Source organism: Chelonus insularis, unplaced genomic scaffold, assembly GCF_013357705.1.
Source record: "Chelonus insularis isolate UGA/USDA-ARS -01 unplaced genomic scaffold, ASM1335770v1 contig_270_pilon, whole genome shotgun sequence".
Classification (NCBI taxonomy): domain Eukaryota; kingdom Metazoa; phylum Arthropoda; class Insecta; order Hymenoptera; family Braconidae; genus Chelonus; species Chelonus insularis.
In genome coordinates, this window is record NW_023276458.1 from 158,690 (window position 1) to 180,446 (window position 21,757).

At 27.6% G+C, this 21,757-nt stretch overlaps 5 protein-coding genes across 11 annotated transcripts; 3 read left to right on the top strand and 2 right to left on the bottom strand.

Annotated features, from left to right (window-relative positions):
- Window positions 1-1,992: 1,992 nt before the first annotated feature.
- On the top strand, window positions 1,993-5,692 carry LOC118065153 (probable serine/threonine-protein kinase MARK-B). Of its 3 annotated transcripts, none has more exons than XM_035080249.1 (4): window positions 1,993-2,166; window positions 2,493-3,340; window positions 3,426-3,716; window positions 3,793-5,692. In XM_035080249.1, the coding sequence occupies exons 2-4, from the start codon at window positions 2,504-2,506 to the stop codon at window positions 5,641-5,643; spliced, it is 2,979 nt and encodes a 992-aa protein (XP_034936140.1). In that variant the 5' UTR covers window positions 1,993-2,166; window positions 2,493-2,503; the 3' UTR covers window positions 5,644-5,692. The 3 variants fall into 3 exon arrangements, with proteins under 3 accessions (XP_034936140.1, XP_034936141.1, XP_034936143.1); XM_035080250.1 differs by having other exon boundaries at window positions 1,993-2,150; XM_035080252.1 differs by having other exon boundaries at window positions 1,995-2,021.
- A 330-nt stretch (window positions 5,693-6,022) lies between these two features.
- Window positions 6,023-9,280, top strand: LOC118065177 (kelch-like protein 5). Of its 2 annotated transcripts, XM_035080304.1 has the most exons (9): window positions 6,023-6,650; window positions 6,728-6,889; window positions 6,967-7,280; window positions 7,373-7,468; window positions 7,548-7,962; window positions 8,196-8,358; window positions 8,452-8,664; window positions 8,746-8,917; window positions 9,055-9,280. In XM_035080304.1, the coding sequence occupies exons 1-9, from the start codon at window positions 6,434-6,436 to the stop codon at window positions 9,115-9,117; spliced, it is 1,815 nt and encodes a 604-aa protein (XP_034936195.1). In that variant the 5' UTR covers window positions 6,023-6,433; the 3' UTR covers window positions 9,118-9,280. The 2 variants fall into 2 exon arrangements, with proteins under 2 accessions (XP_034936195.1, XP_034936194.1); XM_035080303.1 differs by having other exon boundaries at window positions 8,196-8,664.
- Window positions 8,110-11,571, bottom strand: LOC118065178 (protein phosphatase methylesterase 1). The gene is made up of 8 exons (XM_035080306.1): window positions 11,304-11,571; window positions 10,963-11,155; window positions 10,746-10,855; window positions 10,425-10,658; window positions 10,277-10,342; window positions 9,845-10,203; window positions 9,522-9,742; window positions 8,110-9,113 (listed from the first exon to the last, which is right to left on the bottom strand). Exons 1-7 carry the CDS (start codon window positions 11,372-11,374, stop codon window positions 9,591-9,593), a joined length of 1,185 nt encoding a protein of 394 aa, XP_034936197.1. The 5' UTR covers window positions 11,375-11,571; the 3' UTR covers window positions 8,110-9,113; window positions 9,522-9,590.
- A 77-nt stretch (window positions 11,572-11,648) lies between these two features.
- ND-PDSW (NADH dehydrogenase (ubiquinone) PDSW subunit) lies at window positions 11,649-12,620 on the top strand. The gene is made up of 4 exons (XM_035080307.1): window positions 11,649-11,853; window positions 11,979-12,114; window positions 12,191-12,327; window positions 12,407-12,620. Exons 1-4 carry the CDS (start codon window positions 11,769-11,771, stop codon window positions 12,535-12,537), a joined length of 489 nt encoding a protein of 162 aa, XP_034936198.1. The 5' UTR covers window positions 11,649-11,768; the 3' UTR covers window positions 12,538-12,620.
- Window positions 12,621-13,870: 1,250 nt separating this feature from the next.
- Marf1 (meiosis regulator and mRNA stability factor 1-like protein) lies at window positions 13,871-21,537 on the bottom strand. Of its 4 annotated transcripts, none has more exons than XM_035080299.1 (10): window positions 21,338-21,537; window positions 20,585-21,094; window positions 20,178-20,462; window positions 19,899-20,065; window positions 19,100-19,188; window positions 18,717-18,912; window positions 17,316-18,456; window positions 16,543-17,106; window positions 16,293-16,452; window positions 13,871-16,208 (listed from the first exon to the last, which is right to left on the bottom strand). In XM_035080299.1, the coding sequence occupies exons 2-10, from the start codon at window positions 21,059-21,061 to the stop codon at window positions 14,329-14,331; spliced, it is 4,959 nt and encodes a 1,652-aa protein (XP_034936190.1). In that variant the 5' UTR covers window positions 21,062-21,094; window positions 21,338-21,537; the 3' UTR covers window positions 13,871-14,328. The 4 variants fall into 4 exon arrangements, with proteins under 4 accessions (XP_034936190.1, XP_034936191.1, XP_034936193.1 ...); XM_035080300.1 differs by having other exon boundaries at window positions 16,302-16,452; window positions 21,338-21,535; XM_035080302.1 differs by lacking the exons at window positions 19,899-20,065; window positions 20,178-20,462; window positions 20,585-21,094; window positions 21,338-21,537 and adding an exon at window positions 19,708-19,776.
- Window positions 21,538-21,757: the final 220 nt, after the last annotated feature.

Sequence of the window (21,757 nt, forward strand, 5' to 3'; positions counted from 1 at the left end):
ATAATAAGTAAATTGTAATATTTTTATGAATTATTTACCTATGTGGAGAAAACAAGTGCCTTCAGAAATGCGATTATATCAATTTTTTGAATGTCTAGTTTTCTACTCAAATTTTCTTCAATTTTTCAGTTTTTCAAGATTATAAAAAATGTCATAGTCCATAATAAACCGTTAATAAACATTTTTACACACTTTGTAGTAATACATTGTGCAACTTATGTACAATCTTATGTATATATTTATGCAATAAGCGACTATATTTGATGCATACTCAATTGCTTGTTTAAATTTCGTATGCACAATATATAGAAAAACGTATTTATATACATCGGAATTTATTATGCGTGTGAATGAACAACAATGTGAAATGCAAGGTGATAAAATTTATACTTAAATAATTTTCTGTTGTGGTTGAAATAAATACAATTTATCAATAATAAATTACAATTATACAAGCTATACAGAAAATAGCTGTATAGTGAAGATTATTATAAATTATGAATTAATTAACAATGTTTATAAAAAAATATTCAATATTTTTTTATCACTTTGAAAAAGAATATAACTAACAAAAACTGTACACAATATTTTGAATTTTTGAGAAAAAATAAAAAAATTAATCATGTTTTCAAATTTAATCCGATTGAATATAAATACTTTTAAAAAAAGAAAAAAAAATAGGAAAAATATATACAAAACGAGAAAATATATAATATTTTTTTATTGCATTGCGACTAATAAAACAATGTAAAAATTAAAAATAATGTTGAACAATAAGTTTAAATACATTCAAATCATAGTAAAAAAAAATTAGAAAAAAAAAGATTTATTAACAATGTTTATTGAGATCAATAAATAGAAAAATATCTAGTTTGTACTATAATAGAATAAATCTTCCATTAAAGCATTTAATCATTGTCTTTGCACGTCTGTTAATAATGAAAATACATTTTGATGTGGTAAACTATACATAAATATATAAAACTGCATTAAAAGAAGACTGGTTAAATGTATAAAATAAATCCCCACTACATTAATTACATAAAATAAACTGAATTTCTGTTATAATGAATAATCTTAACAAAAGATAATGTCAATGACTGTTGTCTTCAAATGAACATTATAATTGTATATCTGATATCTATATCTAAATCGTATTTTTATTTCGTTGTAATAATAATAATAAGAATAATAATGATATTATTGACATAATAATAATTATGACAAAATAATACTGCGAAAGTGAAAGAGAGGGAGAGAAAGAGAAGAAAACAAACATTAGCAATAAGATAAATAACAATACATTATCATTATCATTAATTATATCAATAATGATTTAATAATGATTTATGATTACACGTTAATACAATTTGATTTAAACAACTAAACACTGTTACTTGTATGCTAATGAAATAATAATTAAAATTAAAAATGTATACAAAAAAACGAAATAAGAAATAGTTATGAGAATACGTGAATAAACAATTACAGTTTGTGAAAAGATTTTTCCAAATAAATAATATAAACTTAAATATTCTATTTTATTACTAACGATGTCAAAGATATTTCTCTCTATAAAATTTTGTGATTTCAATTCAAAGATAATTCACTGTGCTATAAATTAATTCAACTCATTTCATTTTCTACATTCTTATAGTAATATATTATTGTAAAAGCCACATTTAATAGCTAACATTATTATATAAAAAATTACATTAATAATTTTTATTAATACACATAACATAGAACATTTTAACTAAATTAATTCAATCCATTTTTTATATGCATTAATCATTTAATACAATTTAATAGTCTAAAAACATAAACATCAACTAATAATAAAATTCTGAAAATTTAATTTAATTCTAAAAATTCAAAAATTTGCGCGAAAAAATTTAATAAGCATACAGCGTTCTCTAGTATCCAAGAATTCAACTATTGGATCATTTGTAGATGATCTGTCGATAATGAAGGATATCAACATATGTTTTGGAGTTGCTCCAAAACTGCCACATGATTACGTATGTTAAACATTTATTATTCCATGTAACGAGTCTCATTGACATTATTTTATTCATTTTACGCTTATTAATATTGAATTAAATACATTCTTTTTATATCTTTTAATTATTACAACACTATAATTGTATGTGAGTATTTTTTAAGGTAAGTTTTTAGAAAAAAATTTACTTATTATTTTAAGAAAATTTATACTTGCTTATACGTAAACACAAGTTTGAATCTAAATCATTATTTTTATTCATTAGTTGTAAATAATTATTTAATTTATCTACTTAAATGAGTGAGCTCAAGTTGATTTTATTGAAATAAAATAAATATCTTTTTTTAATAATAATAAAAAAATTTATTTTAAAGTAGTCAAGGTAAAAGTTAATAGATTACATCTTACTTAATACGTTAGTGTGTTACGTGATATTTATTTTTATAATAAAAACAAGTGATTAAGAATTTTCTATATTTTTTTATTTCAGTTTTTATTGAAATGATGAACAGTGTTGCACATGACGTTCATAATTCACAAAACAGTCAAAATACAATGGATAATGAGTATGAAGCAATGGATACAAGTGAAGGGCCAAGTGATGAACAAATATCTCCAACTAACTCGCAGGAAATCCATGGAGAAACTGATTCACTTCTGATAGCTGAGCCCATAGATAATGATTCTTATAATATGAATATCGATGTTCCTTATGTAGAAGATTCCTTACGTGATGGTGAGAATATTTCGAATGAAAATAATGGGTTAGCAAATAATATCATTGGTGAACATACAAGTTCTGCATCAGATGTTCAGTTAAACCAAACGATAGTGTTGGATTCATCGGGGAGTTTAAGCTATACATCAGTAACAATGTGTAAACCATCAATAATTAATATTGAAACTACTAATATGTCTATTATAAAGTCTAGTATAATGATGAGTTCTAATTGTAATGAAGTTCAAAAAGTACCTGAAGTAGGAACTAGTCAAGATGGAACTAGTCAATGTATAAACTCTTCAAAATTAACAAGAGACGAAAAAGAATTAATACCTCCGTATGGTACTCCAGTTTGTCCAAAAACAGTAAAAAGAGCTGGACCTTATATTCTCGGACCTTTAATTGGAACATCTCCAGTAAAGAGTATTGTTCAGTGTTTAGCTAGAAAAGAAGGAACTGATAAATACTACACAATTAAAATTTTAACTCTGAAAGATGATAATGAACATGAAACTCAAGATGATCGACAAGGAAAAATGTTGCTGCATGCCGAATATTCTCTATTAAGTTTATTACAGAATCAAGATGGTGTTGTTCACCATCATGGATTTTTTAAAGTAAGTTAAGAAGGATTATATAAAAAAAATTTTGAATTTACTTATTTACTGATCAATTTATAATACTGTTAATACATTATTATAGGATTCAGCATTAGGAGAAAAATCGATTTCTAATGGTCGAATTTATACAGGAAAAATAAAACGACGTTTATGTTTAGTTTTAGATTGTTTAACATCGCATGATTTTAATCCAAGAAATGAAGAACTACTTAATTTACAACATCACGTTATTAAAGAAAAAAAATTGTCAGAAAAAGAAAGTTTATTAATTTTTACAGATACTGTTAGAATAGTTGCTGAATTACATAAACGAAATATTGTTCATAGAGACTTGAAGCTTGGTAATTTAGTCTTAAATAGAAAAACTAGAAAGGTTTGTCATTTTCATCGTTACAATTTTTTATTTGAAAAAAATATATTTATAAAATAATTTTAAATTATATTTTTAGGTAACAATTACTAATTTTTGTTTGGGAAAACACTTAGCGAGTGAAAATGACCTATTAAAAGATCAAAGAGGTTCACCTGCGTACATCTCCCCAGATGTTCTTTGTGGTAAACCATATTTAGGAAAACCATCAGATATGTGGGCATTAGGAGTAGTTTTATTTACAATGCTTTATGGCCAATTTCCATTCTATGATAGTAGTCCAACACAATTATTCAATAAAATTAAAGCAGTAAATTATCATATTCCACTTGATGGTCGTGTATCAGGTGGAACAATTGAATTAATTCGAAATTTGTTAGTTCTTCAGCCTAGTCGGCGATTGACAGCCGTACAAGTCTTAGATTCATTAGCAACAATCATCGAGACATTTAAAATTCCAGCATCCATTGGTGAAGAGGACCAAGTTGTTCCTGATATCGAAAATATAAAAGAAGATCTGTGTGATAAAAAAACAGAACTGAATGAAAAAATGAAACCAATATACAATCGTCATTACGATTTATTTAAAAAAATAACGTTTCAAGAACAGATGTTACAATGGTTAAATCAATCTCAAAGTCCTTTAGTTCCTCAAGCACGCCCTTATGGTCAGATTCCAGTTCACAGAGTCAATTCAGACCCTCGAGAATTAACACCGGCTGAATTAGAGCGATATAGACATTTAATTCCTGGTGACCATCAACGATCTCACTCTCATACTTCTGTTAATAGACGAGAAAGTTCTTCCCGGACACGGAGTACTTCTAGATATCGTTCAACTCCATCAAATGTATCCCAAGGACGTCAAAATTTAAATACAGGATCCAATTTATCAAATAATTCTATTTCCAATGAAAATAATTCTAATGGTTCTTCGGTTACAAATTCTGGAATATCGAATTTAAATACACGCAATTCCGAACCTATTCCATGGACATCAGGATCTAATAATACAACTTTAACTTTATCAAATTCGTCTACAATAAATCAGCTAAATTCAAGTAGATTAATTTCTGAAGAAAATAATCGATTGAATACTCCTGCACAAAGGACTTCTGTGAATTCAAATAATTCTGCAAACTATGTTATCAATAGATCTGTATTTGTGAGTCCAACAATAACTTCAGCAAGAGATACAAGAGAACAAAATGAAAGAAATATTCAAAATTTAAATAGAGCTAACTTAAGCTCTTCCTGGGAAAGATTAGCAGAATTCAATGCAAGATATAATCGAGGAAGAGTAACGACAACAAATAGAACTTCTTTATCGAATAGAAATGATCAACCAAACACTGGAAGAACAAATACTACTAATAGGTCAACTTCAACTACTGAAAACAGAAATTATTACAGAGTTCCTATAAATATTGCGGATCAAATAATGGCACTACGTGCTATATTACAACCTAATACAGCTAATCAACATGACCGAAATATTGAAAATCCTAGAACTGATGCTATAACTAATTCAATAAGGGCTAGATATTCAATGCCTAGACGAAATTTACTTGCATTAAATAGAAATTCACCTTATATGACAAATTTAAGATATTTAACAACAAACAGAAATATTTCAAACGATATTTCAAATACAAATAGAGATCAAGACATTATCAACAATGGTAATTCAGAATCTGTGATAAATAATTCAACTGGAACTGGACTTGGAAATAATATAAGAGGTAATTCTAGAAATCGAAGAGAAGATGTAACTTTTGTTCCAAATTTTAATAATTCATTACATCAAAATGAATTATTATTTAGTACATCTCATCAACCCCAAGTAAGCATTCACATTTCAAGTGACTTACAATCAAGACAAAATGAACCCGGCACTGATCAATCTCTTTCTCAAGATGAAAGATTATGAAATTTTATCGGTAAATTTCAAAGTAAACGAAAAAAAAAAAAAATTAAAATTATGATAAAAAACATTTCATTATGTAAATTATTGTAATTATACAGTAATCATGAAATATTGATTTGTAAAAATTTTTAAATGAAAACTTTTAACACAATATACTTTAATATAATGTAAATTTTAATATCAAACTTAACTAAATTATTTATTCCATATTTCATATAATAAACTGTTAATGATTAATAAAAAAAATATATATACAATATAAATTATTGAGTTTCATTTCTAATAATTCATATATATGTACATATTTAGTATACATATTCAACACTTAGTTTGTAGTTAAAATAATTCAAATACATGGTAGATCGTAGTGCTACACTAGCGCTACATAACGTGAAATTATCCTGGCTCTGAGCCTCTATACCAGTATGTTTTAATCACAAAATAGTGTATAAAAAATTAAAAATTATTTATTGAGGAAAATTTTTTTATAATACATAAAATGAAATTTTAAATAATATGATTCATAGCTTTAATATATTTTATTAATTAAAATTATACTGTCAATTATAAAAACTATTTTTTTTTCTTTATTTACTGTACAATAAATGCTGTCAATGGACTGTCAAGTAATCTTTAAAATGTTTGTCAAAATTGAATAATAAAGAAGTTTAAGTTAAAATAGCAATCATCACGCATTCTCGTATTTTAAATAATAAGTACTATTTCTTTGTATTATCACTTGATATTTAATAAAAAAATCAATTTAGTGAAGTATTAAATAATAAAAATAATCATGAAAAACAGTGAAGTGAACAAAAAAGAAGAAGAAAAACTCTGCCTACCAAAAAAAGATGCTACCACGAGTGAACAAAGCATTTCAAGTTTAATGTCAACAGCATCTATTTCTCAAGATGAAAATTTTAGAGTATTAAAACATGCTGAAAACAGCCTTCAATGTATGAAAGAATATCTACACAACAAATTACTGACCGATGTTGTTTTAATTGCGGGTATTGTATAAATAAAAAGAAAACTTTATAATAATTTATTATAATTTTATCAATAATAATCACTTGTTCTATTTAAGGCGGAAAACGATTTCCAGCTCATAGACTGGTTTTGAGTGCTAGCTCTGAATATTTTGCAGCAATGTTTACAAGTTCTTTAAGAGAATCGAGTCAGTCAGAAGTTGAATTAATTAAAGTAGATCCTGACGCTTTATGGGCACTTATTGAATACTGTTATACTGGTAATAAATTTATAATTCTATTAAATTACTCTAAAAAAATATATTATTCTCATGATATTAATTATCTCCAATAATAGGAAGTATAGAATTAAGGGAAGATTGTGTTGAAACTTTATTAGCAACAGCTCGTATACTTCAGATAGATTCAGTAGTAAAAGCATGCTGTCAGTTTTTGATAAAACAGCTTCATCCAAGTAATTGTTTGGGAATACGAATGTTTGCTGATACTCAAGGATGTTCTCATTTATTAAGTGTTGCTCATAATTATACAACTGAGCATTTCATGGAAGTAATGAGCAGTCAAGAATTTTTATTGTTATCTGCTGATGATGTTGCCAAATTACTCGAGTCGGATGATCTCAATATTCCATCAGAAGAAATAGTATTTCAAGTAATGATTAATTATTATACTAGAGATAAAAAAGCTAAAAATAATTTTTAATTTAAAAAAATTTGAATATTAAAATTATAAAATATTTACAGGCTTTAATCAATTGGTTGGAATATGACTTAGAGAATCGCCGAAAAGATGCAAGCCTGTTATTAAGTTTTGTTCGATTACCTTTATTATCTCCTGTAGTAAGTGAATAAATCAAATTATTTTCACAAAAAAAAAAAAATATTCTTTGTACGTATAAACAAAATTATTTTATTTTAGTTCATTGCCGATAATATTGATGAAAATGAAATATTTAAAAATGAAAAACGAGCTCAAGAGCTAGTCATGGAAGCTCTAAAATATCATTTACTACCGGAACGCCGTCCTTTGCTCCAATCTTCTCGGACGAAGCCTAGAAAAGCTACAGTGGGTCATTTATTAGCGATTGGAGGAATGGATGAAAATAAAGGTGCTACTTCAATCGATGCATTCTCCTTATGTGATAATACATGGAAATATTTAGCAAGTACGAATGGACGTCGTTTACAATTCGGAGCTGCTGTTGTTGATTCAAAATTAATTATTGTTGGTGGACGTGATGGTTTAAAAACTCTTGACAGCGTTGAAAGATTAGATTTTTCTACATTAAAATGGAGTAGATTACCGTCAATAAATACTCATAGGCATGGATTAGGTATATTGTTTTTCATTAATTGATATTGATAATCATATCACTTTTATTTACAATTATAAATAAGTTATTACTTAACTTTTTATAATTTAACATGATTTTTTAAGTAATCCCACAATATCTTAATCATTTATCATTAAAAAAAGAAAATTCAATATAAAATTAGTTTATTTACATGTAAATGATGCACAAAAATGTTAAAAAATATTTTTTAATGATTTTAAAATTTTTTATAGGCGTTGCAGTACTTGGAGGTCCTTTATATGCCGTTGGAGGACACGATGGTTGGAGTTTTCTTCAAACTGTTGAAAGATGGGATCCAAATAATGAAGAATGGAGTTTTATTGCGCCTATGCCAGGACCAAGAACAACCGTAGGTGTAGCAGTATTAAATGATAAGTATGTTTTCTCATCTCTATTGCTTGTGATGATTGTCCACAATTATCTATCAATTATGTGTCACTGTATGCATATAAACATAAACTTTATCAGATTATATGCAGTGGGAGGAAGAGATCAAAATTCTTGTTTAAATACTGTCGACTGTTATGATCCTCATACAAATAAATGGACTAGTTGTGCTCCAATGTCTAAAAGACGAGGTGGAGTAGGTGTAGGAGTAGCAAATGGATGTATTTATGCTCTTGGTGGATATGATTTAGCATCAAGAGGTTCTCACGCTTGCAGATATGATAGTGTTGAAAGGTAAGTTAATATAATATTATTTTTTCATCATATATATATCAAGTACGAGGCAATTACTTTTTACCTCATTCAACTATTTAGATATGATCCCAAAACGGATACTTGGACTATGGTAGCGCCAATGAGTGTAGCAAGAGATGCTGTTGGCGTTTGTCTACTTGGAGATCAACTTTTTGCCGTTGGTGGATATGATGGTCAACAATATTTAACGCTTGTTGAAACTTATGATCCAATTATTAATGAATGGCATCAAGTATGTATATATTCATTAACCATTTTTTTCTGATCATTTTTTTTTACATCTAAAGTTATAGAATTTATTAGTCCATTAATTTACATTGTCAGGAGCGTTATTTTATTTGAAATAATGCGTGTATTCTACTTTATTAGGTTGCACCTCTTAGAACTGGACGAGCAGGCCCGTGCGTCATTATGAAAGATCCCATCGGCTGAAATATTACAGAAAATTCTTTTCAAGTTACGAGGTAAAATACGACATGAAAAATAATGTGATAAAGTTAATTTAATTGTATTCATTAGAATTTAAGTTTTAAACTTTTCGAAAAAAAATCATAATAATTCAGTTATAACATAAAAAATTAGTTTGGCATATTGTTCTAGGACTTTATTTCATTAAGACTGATATAATTTTTTAGAAGATAAAAGACATTTGAAAAAAAAATTTAACAATTGCTAGAATAATATTTTTTAAAAAGCAAAATATTAATCATATCTCAATAAAGTATAGGACATAATATAAAACATTAATGTTTTTTATATATTTTTATATTTTATCATTATATTAATAAACAAATTGAATATGTAAATTTTTACTCATATCTATAAAATATACGTACCTTATGTGCTAAATATTTACATGCGTAAAACGTATTATACTTTGACAGTGTTTCGTTAATTATTATTGTCTAGCAAGCTGGAAATACTCGATGAAAATCTGACATTGGTTCAGCAAATTTATACCTCACCATAAATGTTGCTATTGTTTCTGCTACTTTATCAGGGACATCTTCATGAACTGCATGTCCACAAGCTGGTAAAACTTGCATTTGAAATTTCCCTAATAGAAAAAATAAACAATAAATATTTTTTTTCGTTTATTAAAAATAGTTAAAAATAATATAATAATATAGTTAAATATTTTACCAAAAATTAAAAATACCTTGCATTTGGCCTACAGTAAGTTCTCGATCTAATCGATCGACGCCTGCAAGCAGCAACATTTTTGGAGCAGGAACATTTAAGAATGCTGCAGATAAACCTTTAAACCATCCTGACCAATGCTTTTCTGTTTTTGCTAAATCAATTCGCCAAACATATTTTTTCATTTCACTTGACAATTCATTTGAAGTTGGCGGTTGCATTTCAGATTCATCATTAATACTTTTATTTTCTATAACTTGGTCTTCAGGTATAACATCTTCACGTTCAATCGATACTGATAAATTATCATCATTATGAGGAGTCGAAGAAGCTAATAAATCTTTTATATCATGAGTTGCTAATTTATTGCTTTGTGTGCTACAAAAAAATATATTTAATATCAGTATTAATTAATATTTTAAATAATTTATTCTTATAAAATAAGACATACTTTTTTATCTGCCCAGGAACAGATATTTTTGCAGATTGTATATTTCTTATTTGTCCACTTCTTACACTAAAATGAATATTTAAATAAATTATTAAAAACTTTTTACCATTAATAATTAATTTCTGAAGTAATCAATATTATTACTTACCACCACTCAATAGCTTGAGGAATAGAGTTGAAACTAGCTGGTCGTGATCTTAGAAAACTTTGCATCGATGTTAAAGCATCCATTGCTGTTCCTTCAACAACATCAATTACTATGAGACCAACTAAATTTTTCACGAATTCTGCAGCTCTTACTGCTACTGCTCCACCCATACTGTGACCCACTAAGACTACTGGATTCTCTCTAACGACTTCATCTATTACTGCTCCAACATCTCTAAAAATTAAACAAAATTTAGTTTTTTAATGAATATTAATAAAATTTTCACTAACAACAGATAAGTATGAGTAAATAATATTTCACTTTGCTAGTGTAGCTACTGATAAATCTGTATCATCAGTAGAATGAGTATCTCCATGACCTCTTAAGTCTATTGCTAAGACTTTACATATTACCATAGACATAATTGATTTCTGTAAAAAAATTTTTATTCTATTATTAATCAATTCAAAACACTAATTAAATAAGCTTTAAACAGCAAAGATTAAAATACGTATAATTAAAAATTAATTAAAGTTACAGTAAATTCTGCCCAAGTAAGTGCACTGTATCCTCCTCCATGAAGTAAAACTAATGTTGGACCTTTATCGCCTGCAGTATAAATATGAAATATATTATCGCCTATCACAATATCTTTAGATTCATCGAAATAAGGATTCCATTCCACAGGATCATAATCTCGTTTTTTTTGGAGTGCTCTTGCCTTGCATGATCTGAAAATAAATTAAATGTTTATGTCTCATAAATTATGTTTAATTATAAAATAAATTTATTCTTTTTTGTATTAAGTTTAATTGTCTATTTTGAATGAAAATTATTTATAAAATTAAATAATTAATATTCGTCCATTTAATTACTAACCTTCCTGAAGTAAAGTCTAAACCAGACGGAGGTAGTTTAGATTTGAGTATAGATTTTTGGAGAGCTGACATGTTTTTAAATGTATCAAGATTTGGTGTATTTATGAATTTTTATTAAAAAAATATTTAAGTAACACCAACACGTAAGAAATGTTCGAAATTCTACAATATGTAATGATTACAATTCTTATCACTTAATAAATGTTTTGGCGGCTGTTGTTTAGATGTAAAATGTCATATACAAATTTTGCATATATATTTACAGCTTTATGTATCAATCTATACACACATACATACATATATATATATATATATATTTACACTTTTATTGTATGTAAGTCTGTATTACGTTGTAAGAGGGCGCCAGTGTGTCCTTCTGGGACCCTTTTTTGATAAAATAAGGAGTTTTGCAAAATAGAAATTAATATTTCAAGATACTGAAGCAGTAATTTAATAAATTAACACAATGACGGAAGAAACAGGACCGTGGTTTATAAAACTTTACAATACTCTGTATGATGTGTTCGTGAAACCTGTCGAATACTTTCGAGGTGATTATCTAATCATTATATATAAGGTTAAGTTGTCCAGGTGTAAAAATGTTTCTTTAATTTCAAAATCGAATGTGTAAAAGTGTCATTTCTTATTGATTTATTAATACCTATTTGTATGACAGAAAAGGTTGTTGAGCCCAATCAACAAAAATATCCTTGGTATCATAAAAAATTTAGACGAGTACCAACTATTGATGAATGCTATGAAGATGATATAGTTTGTACTTTTGAAGCTCAATATCAATATCTAAGAGATCGGTAATTATTGAATTATTGAAATAATTATTATTAATTTAAACAAACTATATTTTTGAAATATTGAATGATTGAGCAGGGAAGTCGACCTTAGCATCCTCGCTATTTTGAGACAAAGACATCAAGATTGTTTTCTTTGGAATTTCGAAGATCCTCATGTTTGTGATTATCTTGATGATGCTTTAGAAGATGCATCTACAAATTGGAATATAAAACGTTATTGAAATTTTTGATTAATTTATATTAACTAAATTTATTATTTGTCAACATACTTATAGTTATGAATTTTCTATAGATGGTGATTTAAGTGGCTATCCTCATGTTCGAGAAGCTTTCATGAAACAAAAACATCGTATGGTTTGGGAAAGAAGACACGGCCCAGTAGGAACGGGAATGAAAGATTCGAAAAAAACCCAAAACGAATAATTACTATACGTAGAGCTATTGTAAGATTCTATTTGTAGATATTAAAGAATAAATATTTAATAAAATAATATGGTATACTGTAATCTTGTGATCATAAGTGTTCAATTATTTTAATACGAATTATAATTAACAATAATCATAAAATAGATACAAACGTTATATAGTATTTTAAATTTTATTAATCAAAAACATTTACCAGAAATTTTTATCGACTTACATTTTTATTTTTACATGTTTATTTTTTTTCTCTTTTGACATTTATTACAATAAAAAACTCTTACGTATGAATCAAGACGTTAATGTCCTGTTATCTAAAATTAATATACTTCATCTCTAATAATTTATTCTAATTAAAAGATTCTTATGAATTCTTTTACGAGATCATCAAAGTCCAAATTATTATCAAAATAATTAAAAATACATTTTCAAAATGAATGTTAATTAACAATAAATTCCATATTATTAATTTTAGTTATTCCTACGTAGAAGTCTGCATAGTTTTTATCATTAACATCAATAAATACAAAAAAGCCGATATTACACGAGTAATAGATTAATATATATATATATAATCAAAATGAAGTATTCAATGATTTAGTAAGTCTGGTTTTTCTTTCACTCTCGCATTAAAAATGAATTAAAAGATGATCAATAAAATAAACAATAACAATACTATTAAGAATAATATTTATAAATTATAGTAAAAATGACATTTTTATAATTGACTTTTGATAATTATTACACCAGACTACTTATTACTTGAAGCAATGTAATAAAAATCTTAAGAATAAAATAGATAAAGTATTTTACAATGGAACCTGAGTTTTCGACGTATATTTTTCTACATGTATCACGTATTTTTTTCTACTAGTTTTTTCGCACTGCGAATATTAAATATATTCATATATACACGAGCTCATTTTTCTATGAATAATGATAATAAAACAATACAATGATCAGTATGAACAATAAAAGATAATTTTCAACTATAATAAATTAATGTAAACTGTATTGTGAAATTTTAATACGTAATTAGAGAATTAATGAGAAATGATATGATTCATTATTAATAACAAAATTAAATAATGGAGCTTGAATAACTCTTAAAATTAAACCCGTGGATGTTGTCCTATTTATTAGTACAAATTTGTTTAACTTATTGATGAAGACCTTATTTTTACTCCAATTCAATGTTTATCACAAATTTACAAGTATATTCGTTCAAAGTATATTCCCCTCATAATAACTTAGGTTTAATGAGTATTTTTTTTACTTATTTTAATAATTATTAATAATAATAAATAAATCCTACAAGCTAAACATTTGAAAAATGTTTTTTTTTTTGTTAAATAGAAGCCTGACTTGTGATTATGATACATAATTTATTATCAATTGAAATATATGATTGTTCCGATATTAAACAATTCGTTATAGTAATTGTTAGAAACTTAATTTGCTGTTAAAATTCCGTATTTATCAATAAAAGAATAGCTGTAACGAACGTATAAGAATTGAAAAAATTTTTCATTACAGAATTCTGCTTAATACATTCACTCAAAACTGTTTGTTTATATAATATTCATGATTTATACCTATATAAACATTAATCACAGCCTGAAATGATAAATGAATATTCCATAATAATGGCAAGATTATTGGTAACAAACTATAAGACGTACAAAAAATTATTAAAAATAATTCAAAATGACAATTTATATTAAAGGGAATTTTTTAAAATCATTAATTGATGTTTTATAAACTTAAAAATTGATTAGAACCTTCAGATTTTTTTTAAGGATTGATCGAATGATCAAATTGAGCAGCTAGTTTGCGCTTACCTGGAAACCGTTTACTTGGTGTAGAATCAATGATGTCTGAGGATGGCTCGCCTTCAGAGGTACTATTGTAACTCTCAGAATGTGTTGGACTGTGAACTTCCAAAGAATTTCCAAGTAATCGAGTACTTTGCATTTTATCTTCACTTTTTTTCTGATCAATAGTAAATATACTGCGTTTAGAAGCTAAAGAAAGTGAAGGTAAAGGTAATTCAGATGGATGTGGAGCCATCACAAGATGACTTGATGAAAAAAATGGAGAAGTTATAGGATTTAAAGGATTAGCAGCAGCAGATAATAAATTTTTTGCTGGAGAAAGGAGACTAGATGCACTATCATCATCATCAGCTTGACCCCAGGTGGGTAAGGTTAATGGAGGAAGATTGATATTAGTCTCAAAATCAACATTATTTTGATTGTATTTCGGTGGAGTAGCCCAAACTGATGATTTCCAGACTTCAGAGTCGTCCTCATTTTCAGAAAATGATTCAGGAGGCTTCATATTTGATGTCATAGTTTCCATAATTGTCGAAGAATTTCGTGGAATAATACTGCTGAGAAAATTGTCACCATTTTCTTTAAGTATAGGCCATTTGTCAGACTCTTCAGAAGATTCCGGTTGATTAGACCAATAACTACCTTTATTACTCCAAGTTTTTTGAATATTATTACTGGTCCACTGATGAAGTCTAGCCATTTGTGATAAACTAGCACGAGAAGATTCACTTCCCAATGAATCATTGCTTGAATCTCGATCTCTATAAGGAGATCCCAATGTTGATGGTACAGATATACCAACAACACCTAATTTTTTATTTAAGAAAATTGTTTTCTTTTTGTTTCTTGATTCTCTGATAATGACTGTACAAGATAAAGCTTGAAGAAGAGCTATGACAGATGGAAAACCGTATTGAGATGGTTTCAATTCACTTCCAATTAAAGTACAATAAGCACTTTCTAATTGTTGTAATTTTAATTTACCACCGTGTTTAATTAAAACTCTATATAAATTACAAGCAAAACACTGAAGAGGTGTTAGCTCTATATACTCCTCTTTGTTGATATTAGAAATTTTAACAACATCAGGTAATTTTTTAATATCTTCAATATTACAAGGATTTCCGTAATATTGATTATAAATTCGTTGAAATTCTGATACAGTTAAACGTTGCTGTGATTGATCCATCAAAATTCTTCGGCATTGAAGGCTTAATTGTTGTGATTGTGATTTGTCAATTAACATTACTGTAGGCCCTGTTGGTAAATTTACTACTTTAACGTAATTATTAAGTTTTTCTACAAGTTTTTCAACTGAGCTACATCCGTAAAATTCTGGCCTTAACATATAACCATATTGACGAAGAAAAGACTGAGCAATATTTGACAACAAAAGGCCATTTCGAGTTTTAGAAATTAATTTACTAATTTGTTCGCCTAAAACTCGAAATCTTTCAGGTTCAGTCAAAGAAATCCGACGATCTCCACCATCCACACCGTCTTCTATTGTAATGACATGAGGTATAGCTTCAAATAACTCGATTAACTTTGAAAATCCATAGTCTGATACGCGACATTGATGACCGAAATGATGATGATATGATGGAACGAATTTGTTGAACAACATCGTACATTGTGGAGCATGACGAAGTAATTCTACAGCCTCATTAGCAAATTGTTTTGTTCTCTCAATTTCTTGCGGAGTTTGATCTCTTTTTGGTATAGCAATTGTCTTGTCTCCATCATCAGTATCAGTTACAACAACTGTATTTTCAGATACATCAGCAAGAATATCACCAATTTCACAGACACCATAATCAACAACATTCCAAGGTTTTGCTGAAAAAAAAAATTCCATTAAATTATTTGCATGTACAAAAAAATTAAAGTCATTAATAAAAGTCAAAAAAGTAAATAATTTACTTCTTTTACCTATCACCCTCGTATAAACAGTTGGGAAATCCGAAAGGGTGATTTGTTTACTTGCTTGAGCTTTCAAGACACGAAGAAGATCGGAGGTAAAACGTCGAACTTGTGCACGATGAGATAACGTTACCATTCGTTTATTACCTTCACCCATCACCTTAAATAATATTTAAAATAATTTAAAATTTCAATTAAATTCAATTAATTAATTAATAATTCAAGTAATGATTGAAATATTAATTTTTACCTGAATAGTTTGTGGTAAGGCTTCCAATAAATCAATCAATTTCGTAAAGCCATAATCAGCAACTCTGCATTGCCTTCCAAAATGATGATGATAAGCTGGAATAAATCTATTGAATGGAATTTGGCAATGAGGTGCTGTTTTCAAAAGATCTACAAGCTCTCGACTGAATAAAGCTAGTTGATTAACAAGTGGTGGGCTAATACACTTATTAATTGTCTCTTCAGGATTCTCATCCGATTTATTTTTATTCCAAGTAATATACTTAACACTCCCAACTCCTTGTTTAATCTCTACAAAAGCCAAACAAGAAATCAAATGCTCTAAAGGTACTCCCTTTTCATTAGTGTCTAAAGACTGATTAAATTCTGCTTCATAACAATTAGGTAGTGTAGGAAGAGGTAAACTGCCATTATGAGTTGTTAGAAGCTTTCGAATCCGAGCACCAAGAACTTTTAATGACATTATGACGTTAGGTAAGGATTCCATTTCTTGTTCGGCCCATCCTTTTTCTGACCAAGGTTTTTGGGTATGAATTATACAATATGGTAACTCTAAATTTCCATCCTAAAAAAGAAAAAAAAAAACAACAATGTAAAGATAAATACACATATTTGAAATTGAATATTATAAATTTTTTCAATTAATATTCAATTTTAAAAATCGCTTAAAACTATTGTCATTGTTTCTTTACATTCAAAGAAACAAAAAGCTCAACTTTATAATATACCATTTACAATTATATTAATATCATAATACATAAAATGCATTTTTACCTGTGATATATTTTCCAAACAAGGTGATGGAGTATTCCGATAATCTGGATTGAGTGATACCATACGCCCATCAGGTTCATCAGTAATAATACAAACATCTTTCATTTTATAAAGCTCAGATACACTCACAGATATCATGAACCGATTTTCATACATTTCACGAAATTTGAACAATGGTAATTTATGCCCTGGAACTTCTTGTAGTAAAATAACAATCTGAGACTTTATTAATTGAGGATTTGGACCTCCAGTATGAGCATAAGAAATTAATATTCTTTTATATCCAATTTTACGTCGATGAAGTTGAGAAATAGCATACTGAGCATCTGATATAGATGCTAATTTTACGCAAGCTGCATAATTGCCATCAGACTGAATGAAAATGGAAATGTGATGAACCATAACATGCTCCATAAATATAGCATAGAGGATACGTCGCATTTCTTTAGGATCCAAATTTTGATCTAAATTAGTCACTTGAAGTTCTACAGGTACGCCTAAACTATTATTACTATTACTGTTAAAATTTGTAGGGCAACGAATGTTAATTGGATTAAAGAATTTCTCAGAATCTTCGTCAATTACTGAGCTTTGATAAGGCGATGTACAAGTGGGTTGAGGCATATTAGATTGCATTGAAGAATTAGAATATGGTGAAGGTGTACGTGTGTTACGTCCTGGTATATACTGATTTTGTGTACTGCGTTGATTCCCATCACGGCCTTGAAGATACATTGATGAAGGACTAACACGTTTCGTACAATTTCCTTGAGAAAAATTACCACTACTGTAGTTTATTGACATCGGCATTGGACAATAGTTTGGTCGAGGAATATTGTTCCAATCTTGAGAAGAGTTCATTGACCCATGAGTTCCACGAATACGTCGCATTCCTTCAGGTGTATGATTGCCATTCGAAGACCCATCACGATTGGAATTTATTTGCATCCATTTTCCATAATTTTTAGGCCTATCTGACTTGTAAAGTTCTTCCCAACAGCGTCCAAATTGATGTGGTGTTGAAGAAGGCCAGATAACTGGAGATGGAACACGAGACATTTCTGGATAGGGTCGGTTATACATTATTTCCCCATTACTGTTATAAGGACGACCCATAAACATTGGTGCTGGTGGCATCATTCTAAGAAAGATAATAAAATATTTTTTTTTTTCTTTATTGACAAATCAAATCAAATATATATATATATATATATATATATATATTAAAGTACAATTAAAATTATAAAATAATTATTTTTGTCAGATAAGATCAAAAAGGTTCATAGTTCGAATCATCAAGGATTTTTCAATCTACTTGAGACTCAAAAACTCATACTCGGCTTCTCGTCATCCAAAAATACTAAAAATATATACTTAAGAGTAATTAATTAATCAACGTACCCTGGATGTGGAGGACAATGAACACCATTCCAGCCAGAGAAACTTCCAACAACCGGTGAAGAAGAATGATAATGAGGTGTACTAGGAAGGCTGCGTACACCACCGATTCCAGAATTAGAATTATACATTGGCACAGGTGAACTTACTGCTGCTCCAGAAACTCCGGTCTCACTTGTTGACTCTATTAAACTATTTTCTGTCAACAATCACAACAAAGATGAAAATAGTAATATTCGAAGACATTCATAACACAGAATTGTTTTGAATCATCAAACAAACAGACTACAAACTTCAATAAGCTATCGTACTCGTAAAGAAAATAATAATATAATATATAGAATATCTTAAATTATAGATAGAAAGCATGTGATTTCAAAACTTACCTTTAGTTTTTCGATTATTTTTTTCTCTCAATGATTTTACTGTGATTTTTGTATCAAATACGAGCTCTCCATTCATTCGTTTTTGAGCTCTAAAACATAGTTTTAATGATTTTAATAATAATAATTTATATTTATAATGAATAAAAATGATTTTTCACCAATTAACATTTCATAAATTAATCATTATTCAAACTTCAAATCCTCCTATTTTACGATTATGTAAACATTTTTTTTTGCCATTCGTATCACTTGAATTTACTAAATTATTTTATTATATTAATTTAATCATTAGATTAAACAATTTTTTATCCAAAAATAAACTCACCAATGAATTTGAAAGAAAAAAAAAAAATTTTTTTTGAGTAAATAAGTACGAAAAAATTTTAACAATTACTCAATAAATTATTTATAACAAAATAACAATCGTAGCTATTGTACGACAACGATATTTATATAGTACGTCGGAAACTTAAGATAACAAAAATTTTTACGTATATATAACTTAGTGTAATTAACGATAATAATTAAATAAAATAATTTATAAAGATTATTAATGACATTAAATGAGTGAAAGCCGTTACATTGCTGAAGGAAATTTGAATGCAAACCTGTTTATATATTTCCCTTCTCCCCTCTCTACATTTTGATAAGGATTAAAAGTAACATCAAATAAAATGAAAAACTTTAGGAGAAAAATAAAGGGAAGATGAAGAGAAATTTTAATTGTATGGCAATTTATAAAAACGCGGTAAATTTAAATAATGTAGAGATATTAGAATATTAGAGTATTAAAACTTACCTATCAGCAGATTCTTGTAAACTGAATCGTATAATAGCAGCATTTGAATTTATTCCTATAACCCGTCCACCACAATTATCTGATAGTTGTTTTAACCTACGTTTTATTGATGTCAATCCTTTATCTTTAGGGAGATTACTGACTAAGAGATCATAAGTTTCCGGTGCCTGAAATTATCATATTATAAAAATAAATAAATTTAGTTATCATTTGTTAAATTGAATATTTTTTTGCTATTTACATATGTGTTCGATTGATTTTGAAATCATATAAATGTACCTTAGCAGGAGTCCTAACTGGCAGTGACTCCATAAGTTCCATAAAATTATAATGTTCATTTGCACATAGTATGAGGGCTTCTGAAGAATTTTCATTGTGTAAAAGTATCACATGCATTTTTTTCCTGTGCCGCAAATCACTTAAATCAGCGGCAAAATTAATATCACTTGATATTAAAATTATAGCTGCTAGACTTCCATGGATATCAGCAAATCTTCTGATAGATTGTTTTAATTTTTCATCAGCAGCATTTTTATATGTTGCTGCAACGTGAATTAAATTAACCTAAAATAACAATAAATAAAGATAATTTAATAGAGTTATAAAAAATTATCATTTATTTTTAATATGTGAGAAAATAGAAATTTTTAATATTTACTATTAATAAATTCAATTATTAATCTTACTTGAGCGTCATTTAATTCTTGAATAACTTGCTTACTCTCCTTATAAACATCACAAACAACTATAAACTCTGCTTCTCGATATCCATTAAAAAATTTATCTCTTATAACTTGAGCTACGGCGGCTGCTGATTTTCCTCGAGGAACTTTACAATTTTCAATATCCCAGAATACTCCAATTGGTAATAAATAATGTTGAAAAGATTTTGGATTAGCTGGACTTCCATGATGTAATAATGTGTAATCGTATTTATTATGGAATAATGATGGTGATGAATTACAGCAGTGAGCTTCTGGTGAACTTTCATGATTATTTTTGCATAATAGTTTTTTTGGCGATAGTTGTGTCCTTTGAGTTTCAGATAGTTTCCATTGTACTGGAGTTTTTAATAATTCTATTAGTTTCTCATTTAGTGTTTCTATTTCAAATTCACTCTCTGTATGTGTATCTTCAGGTTTTTGGTAATTGTTAGCTGCCATGTATGCCAAATTATTGAAATATTTTGCATCTCACTGTTATAACAAAAAAAAATGAACAAATATTGGTAGCACAATTCTTCTTATTATTTTGTTAAATGTTAAATTATAATTGATGCTATAATAATACAAAGATATTTGTACAAGTAATTCAGGGAATCTTTGAGCTACTTAGTAAATTTAAGAAGAATATAATTATTTTACATAGTATCATCAACGTTAAGAATCGAATATTATTATTATTATTATATGTGATAAAATAATGTTTTATGAAATTACCTATTTACCACTCATAGGAATACATTCAAAAGATTATATATAATTCCTAAAGTTATTGATATCAACTGATAAACCACATTTTTTTAATTCACTTTGAACTTGCATTTATTACAGCAATTTAACGGAAAATATACAGGGTACAAGCTAATACTAGCATTGTACAGCATAGTGGTTTTTATGTATAATAACAACATACTATGCTATGCTCATAATGCTTTGTTCAGCGAAAAAAAAACTATGCTTTCTGTCACTTCCGGCCAATTGGTAAACTAAAATATATTATGTTGATATAACAGAAATCGTCTTTAGCTACGTTCTTGTTGAATGTCGATAAAAATTATAAAACATTTTTTTTTGTCTATAAATTATTATTGAGAAATTCCAATTAAACTCAATTTTTTATACAACTCATCATCTAAA

Coding starts and splice junctions, on each gene's coding strand:
- LOC118065153 (XM_035080249.1), top strand. CDS start 2,504: ATGATGAACAGTGTTGCACATGACGTTCATAATTCACAAAACAGTCAA. Junction 3,341..3,425: donor ACCATCATGGATTTTTTAAA/GTAAGTTAAGAA, acceptor ACATTATTATAG/GATTCAGCATTAGGAGAAAA. Junction 3,717..3,792: donor TAAATAGAAAAACTAGAAAG/GTTTGTCATTTT, acceptor TTATATTTTTAG/GTAACAATTACTAATTTTTG.
- LOC118065177 (XM_035080303.1), top strand. CDS start 6,434: ATGAAAAACAGTGAAGTGAACAAAAAAGAAGAAGAAAAACTCTGCCTA. Junction 6,890..6,966: donor TATTGAATACTGTTATACTG/GTAATAAATTTA, acceptor CTCCAATAATAG/GAAGTATAGAATTAAGGGAA. Junction 7,281..7,372: donor CAGAAGAAATAGTATTTCAA/GTAATGATTAAT, acceptor AAATATTTACAG/GCTTTAATCAATTGGTTGGA.
- LOC118065178 (XM_035080306.1), bottom strand. CDS start 11,374: ATGTCAGCTCTCCAAAAATCTATACTCAAATCTAAACTACCTCCGTCT. Junction 10,856..10,962: donor TTACTTGGGCAGAATTTACT/GTAACTTTAATT, acceptor ATTTTTTTACAG/AAATCAATTATGTCTATGGT. Junction 10,659..10,745: donor TCAGTAGCTACACTAGCAAA/GTGAAATATTAT, acceptor TTTAATTTTTAG/AGATGTTGGAGCAGTAATAG.
- ND-PDSW (XM_035080307.1), top strand. CDS start 11,769: ATGACGGAAGAAACAGGACCGTGGTTTATAAAACTTTACAATACTCTG. Junction 11,854..11,978: donor ACCTGTCGAATACTTTCGAG/GTGATTATCTAA, acceptor TTTGTATGACAG/AAAAGGTTGTTGAGCCCAAT. Junction 12,328..12,406: donor TACAAATTGGAATATAAAAC/GTTATTGAAATT, acceptor AATTTTCTATAG/ATGGTGATTTAAGTGGCTAT.
- Marf1 (XM_035080299.1), bottom strand. CDS start 21,061: ATGGCAGCTAACAATTACCAAAAACCTGAAGATACACATACAGAGAGT. Junction 18,913..19,099: donor AAATAATCGAAAAACTAAAG/GTAAGTTTTGAA, acceptor GATTGTTGACAG/AAAATAGTTTAATAGAGTCA. Junction 16,453..16,542: donor CCTTACCACAAACTATTCAG/GTAAAAATTAAT, acceptor ATATTATTTAAG/GTGATGGGTGAAGGTAATAA.